We start from the raw sequence: 7,373 nt of genomic DNA, 5'->3' as shown, positions 1-7,373 counted from the left end.
TCGAAAAAATCGAAAAACAGCCAATCATTTCCAAGACCACCTAGAATCATTGGACAGTAAGTGCGTCAATCAAACGGTCGTACCATACCCCCCTCCCCCATGCCCTCTTCGAGTGGGTGGAGTCAGGGCCAGCGTTGGAGGAAAGAAGGTAGGACCTTTTGAGTTGTGTATTTTCAAAATCTGCCGGCCGTTTTGCAAATCACATACCCCACCTTTTAAGCAGAGGTGCACCTTGCACTTAGAGCAAACCCCTCTGACGATGCCCTTGCAGCCAGGATTCTTGCACCTTCCTTTTGGTGCACCCATCTCTGGCCAGTGATCAAAGCGGTCAAGACGGATATATATTTTACCTTTATACTTTACTTTTACTTTACTTTATAAATATATAAAAATATATATAAATATATGAGTAGAATACAACCATCCAACTATATCAGTGCATCCATACATTGTCATTCATACAAAGCTACTCTGCATTAGAATGGGCAAAATATTGTTCCATTACCGCACAATGTTGCCATATGGCAACACACCTATTTTATTAAATAAAAAGGTAATATAAGTATCAAAACAATGTGACAATGATTGAAATAAGATTAGAACTTACCCCAGATGCTTGATGTATTTTTTTATTCCGAAGAAATATGAAAAAAATGAGGAAAATCTTCACATATACACAAGCACTTTTTCAGCAGCTGGAGTCATCAAAAGTGTGTGAAAAGAATGACGTTGCAAGGGTGTGTGTAATGTCGTGATGTCATCAAAGCATATCATTGGTTACCACCAGGTTCTACCATGAATTTAAGATTAATCAGAGCTCATATTTATTTTCAAATTTCAAGAAATGTCCAAAGAAAGGGTATGTTGCCATATGGCAGAACCGTGCAGTAGAGGGTTAATTTTGACTAGATTTGAGAATATAAGTTAACTACATTAACTATGATTATATTAGGACATTTTTACTTGTAATTCAACTACTTTGGTTTCTGTTAGATCTGTGCAAAGCCCTGACACACTTTAAATAATTTGTTTAACCAAGGTCAAATATAAAGCAAAACAAATCTAGGACCAGTTTTGGGGGAAGGGACTTTTAAAAGTAATGTTATGCAATTTTACGTTACTCCCTAAAAAAAGTTACTAAGCGTTACTTTTCCTCACCTGGGCTGCTTTGTTTTTTAACAAAAGCTCTATTGGCAAATGTAAAGGTGCTTTTTCACACCAAAAGTGAATAGAAAGGCCTGTTCACAACAATAAGCAACAACAATATAGCTATTTGAGATAACTATGATAGCTATATGTTAGCATCTACACCAGCTGAGGATATCGTTCTGTTTATTCTGCTTGTCTGTGGCTTTAAATGCTGGAACTCGTTACAGGATTGATTCTGATTGGTTGTCATTGCTTTAATCGTTCATCAGCTGGAAAAAAAATTATTCTGAAAGTGATTCCAACCATATCGCTTCTCTGTGTTTTTATTGTTATAGCTGAGGTGTGAACTCTACTATTCTTTAATATTGAGAACGATTTATCGAACTATATCTTTATCGTTGTCGATATCGTCCTTGGTGTTAGTAGGGCGCAGCTCAAACAAACCTTTTAGCTGTCCTGTCATTCTGAAGAAGAAAAGTTCAACACTTCAGCAATAAAGACTAAAAAATGAAACACAAATGTGTTGTTTATCTAAAGTCACTTTTGCTTATATTAGTTTGGTTGAATTGGGTCATTGAATGTCAGCAGCAAAGACATTGGTTAATAAAGTGAGATTAAATACATAAAGTATGTATTAACATATTTAATTATTGCAGGTTTGCGCAATATTCTGAGTTTGAATTTTAGAGTTTTTATTCATTTTGAGGAATACTGAATGTGTTTTGTGCAAGTGAGATGAGTAAATGCAGGGTCACATTTAGTCTAGAACTACAATATCAATCATGTTCACACACAACACCTCTGCACTTACTCATGATTTCTCTCAACATGTGGACAGGAGAGCTGTCAGTCAATAAATGTGGAAAAGTAACTCAGATATTAAATGAATGTTATATATTGTAAATTAAAGAGTAATGCTTTACTAGTTACTTGAAAAAGTAATTGATTACGTAATTCATTACCCCCCAACCCTGTCTAGGACCATCTGAATTGACCGCAATAGAAGCCCATTCCACTGTGTATAGACTCGTGCTGTCAGGTGTTTGAGCTTACTATCAGGGCAAGCAACTGTCACGACTTCTTAGTTTGAGAGCCAGGGTCTCCTTACCCTCCCTCAGTTGACCATATGAAATGTTCATGTTATTAAGTGTACTCAGCCAATATATACATCATGATGTAAGACTGCATATGCGTTTAAAAATAAGCTTTTAAACTGTGGCACTAATTTGTAGCGTCGACTGAGAGCAAAGTTTGTTTTGACTCATTTTATTACACGACACCACGAGTACACAGAAACTCAACAACATTATATAACGAGTAACAAGTAATATAAAAAGTTCAAAGGCCAACCAGGCCCGCATTTTCTGATAAATTAATGAGCCTTAAATGTGAAAGCGAATAAAATGAGGACATTTTTTTCCATAAATTCAGAGCGTTTTTCAGTGCTAACTGTAATAATGCTTGACTAAAGTAGAAGTATTAATCAGATTAACGTTTAAACAAATAATACCTTTGAGCATCATGATGATAATAATAAAACACTTATTTAGTGTTCTCGATCTTTACAGCATCATTTTGTACATTTTCTTCTTGGTTCTATGCCACTGATTCAAATTGTTGAACATTCTTGCACACTTATGATATCAATCTGTGCACAATTTATGTTTTTCTGAGGCTGTGCATGTGTGTGATAAACTCTATTTAACTCATGCGGTAAGTGTCTGTAGGGCAGCCGGGCAGACGGAAGCTGTCAGGCACTGGGCTGTCTAATTTACAGATGATCTTGTAGATGGCCTTCTTCCAGCACGGATCAATATCCCGACCACTCTGTATGGCAGAGAAAAACTCCCTTAGGGCGATCTCAGATATCTCCACAAACCTCTCAGGAACCTGGAAAGCAGAAATGACGTTTAAACACGTAAGTGAACTGTTATGTGCACATGCATTGCACACACTGACCTGGTAATCATTGCTCTTATTGTAGTGCATGTTGAGAATGCGGTAAAGCTCTGTGTCTCTGCCCAGCCGGAGTGATCTTTCCCTGGCAGATGTAGGCCCCTCTCTGGCCGCCTGGCGGGCAAAGCGCTCCATCTGGATGTAGAAGAACTCCCGGAAGTTACTGAACCACTTAATCAGCTGGGAAGTGACACAGCGATTGAACTGTGCGAGAGGGAAAAAAAAAAAAGAAAAGCCAAGTTAATTCTAGTAGCATTTCAAAAAGAGGCTATATAATGAATGTAGGTCAGCATTCAATATTTAGTATACTTTTTTTTTTTGAGACATTCTGTGATGTTCAATCACATACGGACAAAGCCTTATTATAATACATATGATTTTGTTGAAAAATCCATTGATATGGACTTTTCTGACTGCTCTAATTGATTCAAACCGTTTCAAAGGGAAGCCATGTTAGACTGCTGTATATAGGTCAGTGTAACTTTATTCAATAAGTCATTAGCCCATATCATTTGTGCAAGATATGCACACAAAGCTATTCAATTTTGTGTAGGATATCTGAATGATGCTCACTTTGACATCAGGGAAATATGTCTTGAGAGTGCTGGAGCTAGGGTAGCGTGCGTAGAAGAACATGAGCTTGGCTTTCTTCAGGTGGCACGGAGAGAGACCTTCCTGAGAGTGTAGATGCTTAAGGAACGTTTGATAGCAGCACAAATACATGTATATAGTTGTTGTATGTATAACATCCACTACTGTTCAATCATTTAGGGTTCAATCATAAGTCTCTTATGCTCACCACTGCTATTTGATCAAAAATAGAGTAAAAACAGTCATTTAGCATAACTTTTCGATTTGAAAATAGAAAATGTAATTTATTCTTGTGAATTGTCAGCATCATTACTCCGGTCTTCAGTGTCAAATAATCCTTTAGAAATCTTTTTTTTTTTTTTTTTTAAGTGACATTACTTTAGTGTCAATTTTGAACAGTTTAACGTTAATAAAGGTATTAATTTCTTTTTAAAACTGACCCCAAACTTTTGAACGGCTGTGTACTGTAAATATATATATATACTGTATATATATATATTTTTTTTAAATAAAAGGATATTGATCCAGCGGCGAGATAGAGAGCTGCATCTCCTCCATCCCCCCCTCCTGCTCCGCCTCCCCTCATCCCTCCTTCCCTCGCTCTATCCGACGGAGAGGGCTCTAGCTGCCCCAACAACGGGAGGGGTGGGAACGCAGAGTTGTGTGAACGAAAGTCCATGAAAGACTCAGACAGGCAGTCCTTATGAAGAGGCAAACTGGAGAGGGAGCGGGCGAAGAGATTCTGCATGGTGTAGTGAAGAAGGGGCAAGGGAACGGGGTTGTCCGGGGGATAAGAGGGCAAGAAGTGGTCTTTGCTCCTGGGGGGTAAAAGTGCCGGGAGAGGGGGCTGGGATAGCGGAGGGAGGCTGGGATTGGCTTGAGGGAGGAGGACACTTTGAGCGATAGGGGCTCTCTTGTCTTGAGGACTCTTTGTGACAAGTGGCAAAGCTTCCACCTGCTCAACCACATGAGGTCTCGCCCCCCTGTCTGAGTTTAAATCCAACGCCATGCTGGTTTCTTGGGAAACAGTGGCGGATGTGACTGTAGAGGCGTCGGTTTCGGCATAGAGACGGACAACTCTGTCGATAACTTGAGCCACGACATTCGCAAGCTCCTGCTTTAGAGCTTGAGCAAACTTCTGCCCTCCTTCTGCGCTCTCCCACTCGCCCCGGACCAAACTGCATCCCAGCCACACCTGATCGCCATTTAACTCCAAGTCCAGGTCCACGGAGGTCTCTGGAAATATCTCAGCGTTGCCATTCCTGTTGGTTTCGTTGTTTTTCTTAGACGAACAGCGCGGAGGAGAAAACCCACTGCTGATGAGTGGATCGTCGCTGTCGGAAAACATCTCCGCAACCTCATCGAGATTGATCGCCCCGTTCTCTTGTTCCTCCTCGCCTCCTTTCTCGTCATCCGCCTGGCCTCCGTAAACTCTCCACACTTTGCGCTGGAGTTCGAGAAGTTTCCCTCTGGTTTCCTCCAGCTGAAGCTTCAGTTCTTGTCGCTGTCGCTTTCTGCCTTCCCTGCTTTCCCTCCTGTTCCCTGGTTTCTCTCCTTTCCTCTCACCCATTCTAACCGAAGCTCTACTCTTCCTCCCTCTCTTCCCTTCTCTCCCCGTTTCTTCTTCGCTTCGAGCTGCCGAGGCCATCCTGGGTCTCTTAACTCTCGCGAAATCCTGGCCCCATTCGCCAGGGTCGGGAGCCGAGCTTTGTCCCCGTTCTCCATGACAGCGCTGAGATGATGGGGTTGCAAACTCCCTCTTCCCAAAAACATCCTCCTCCCTTATATCATCATCAACCAAAAGCCCAGGGAACAAGCCCTGACGCTGACGGAAACTACCCCACCTTTGGGACGCACTGTTAGGATGCATGAGAGGGGAGAAGAGTGGGTGGGAAGACAGGCTGCCGGGGGAAAATCGGTGGCTTGAGGGGTTTGAATCTGGCAGGCTGTGATACAGTTCGAAGGGACACATCTGGGAAGGCTGCTGATGAAATCGATCCGAAGGGGAATCCATAGCCCCCTTTTCCGTTCTGATCTGGTTTCAGGATCTTTAAAGAGAGCAAAATTTGTTGTGAATAAATACAGAACCATAAACGAATATACGCAGCTATTTGGATCGGTTTTAAAATTGCTCATAATCCTCTCATTGTTATCGGCATCATCATAGTCTCTTTTTTTCCCTCTCAGCATGTCTGCGTTATCTATCCGCTGACAGCTGTACCCTGTGTTTGTTCAGACTGTTGACTCTATTGCTCTCATCCTTCTTTCCCTCTCTCACACACACACACACTCAACTCAACACAAATACATGGATGGTGAGACAGTAAATATTTCAATGAGATTACTATAGTCCCAAAGCTCTGAATCTGCATTTTTACTTAATTCAGACCTTTTAGTACTACTAAATAGTTTTGAGATAGATAGATAGATAGATAGATGGATAGATGGATAGATAGAATGACATAACGATAGACAGACAGTCACACAAACACATACACACAACTCATTTATCCTAAAATCAGATTAATGGAAATTACTATGCTAAACTGACGTTTTCGCCTTTCCCTCATTGGCACAAATGCCACAGATGTCATCAGATTATAGCTCGAATTTAAAGCCGTTTAACTGCCATGAAAAAAATATATAACAGATGGAAGGACAACACCCTCATGGATAAATTAAAGAAATTGATTTGCCTTAATTACTCACACACTATCCAACTCGCCGTTAATAATATCGCAGAGTTCACGTCAAAGTTTTCTTGTTATGAAGACAGATTTCGCTCCTGCTCGAATACCGGCGCACGAGCGGACATTTGTAAACTCTGCGCGCGCGCGTCCGCGTGTGAGTGTGTGTGTGTGTGTCGCAGATTCATTAACAAATAAATAGATGAGGCGCATTTGACAATTACAAACAAATACACGGATGTCCCTAAGGTAAAAAGCAAGGTAAAATATTTTAAAAAACTTACAAAAAAGTCAGCTAGAAAGCATCCCCCGGTCGGCCACTTTCCTGTCGTATTATATTTCGGTCTTGTCTAGGTGTGCGTTGGTCACCGGGAGCATCAGTGTTAAACGCGCCACCGAGTTTCCTGTTATTGCTGTCGCTCCTGCCTCGCGCTGTCCATCTCTCATCCTCGCGCACTCTATCGCGTGGTGATCAGCCAGTGGGCGGCGAGGCGAGGCGTGAGAGAGGGAGGGATGTCCGTCCGCTGCCCCGCGCACACACACACACAAACACACACTCTCTCTCTCTCTCTCTCTCTCTCTCTCTCTCTCTCTCTCTCTCTCTCTCCACGTGGGGTAACTACTTGGTTATGAGCCTCCACCAATCAAAAACGACCAGATTTACTAAAATAATCTGATGTACATACGGTAAAATTATCATTGTGCCCTTCTTTTTTTACACTATAGTTATAACCGTTCTAATTAAGGTTTACAATTTAAATAAATGTAAAATTAATAATCGATAAGGATTTTAAATAGAATTTGGAATTTGCTTTTAGATAGATCTGATACATAGCTCCCAACAGGACTATAAAGTTCCCAAAGGGATAAAATGCCCTTTTATTATTACACTCAAAAGTTTGGGATCAGTAAAAAACAAAGTTTTTTAATAAATTGTTTTTGTTCAGCAAGGATGCATTAAAGTGATCACAATGACAGGATGTAGTTTTA

The 7,373-nt window shown here is 41.0% G+C and overlaps 1 protein-coding gene across 2 annotated transcripts; it reads right to left on the bottom strand.

The window, feature by feature from the left end:
- Positions 1-2,399: 2,399 nt before the first annotated feature.
- On the bottom strand, positions 2,400-6,984 carry prox3 (prospero homeobox 3). 2 transcript variants are annotated; one of them, XM_077227710.1, is made up of 5 exons: positions 6,668-6,984; positions 4,217-5,744; positions 3,679-3,786; positions 3,109-3,309; positions 2,400-3,039 (listed from the first exon to the last, which is right to left on the bottom strand). In XM_077227710.1, exons 2-5 carry the CDS (start codon positions 5,708-5,710, stop codon positions 2,851-2,853), a joined length of 1,992 nt encoding a protein of 663 aa, XP_077083825.1. In that variant the 5' UTR covers positions 5,711-5,744; positions 6,668-6,984; the 3' UTR covers positions 2,400-2,850. The 2 variants fall into 2 exon arrangements, with proteins under 2 accessions (XP_077083825.1, XP_077083827.1); XM_077227712.1 differs by having other exon boundaries at positions 6,406-6,762.
- Between the last annotated feature and the right edge of the window lie 389 nt (positions 6,985-7,373).

This window comes from Siphateles boraxobius, unplaced genomic scaffold, assembly GCF_051911475.1.
Source record: "Siphateles boraxobius isolate OS27281-9 unplaced genomic scaffold, OSU_SipBor_1 130, whole genome shotgun sequence".
In the NCBI taxonomy this organism is placed as follows: domain Eukaryota; kingdom Metazoa; phylum Chordata; class Actinopteri; order Cypriniformes; family Leuciscidae; genus Siphateles; species Siphateles boraxobius.
The sequence above is the reverse complement of the archived record's forward strand: the minus strand, read 5'-3'. Positions and strand labels throughout refer to the sequence as shown.

What these genes read in the sequence shown, in the direction of transcription:
- prox3 (XM_077227710.1), bottom strand. Translation starts at nt 5,710, where the DNA reads ATGGATTCCCCTTCGGATCGATTTCATCAGCAGCCTTCCCAGATGTGT. An exon ending in CATATTTCCCTGATGTCAAA is followed by an intron (nt 3,310 to 3,678) that starts GTGAGCATCATT and finishes CCTCTCGCACAG; the next exon opens with TTCAATCGCTGTGTCACTTC. An exon ending in ATAAGAGCAATGATTACCAG is followed by an intron (nt 3,040 to 3,108) that starts GTCAGTGTGTGC and finishes TCTGCTTTCCAG; the next exon opens with GTTCCTGAGAGGTTTGTGGA.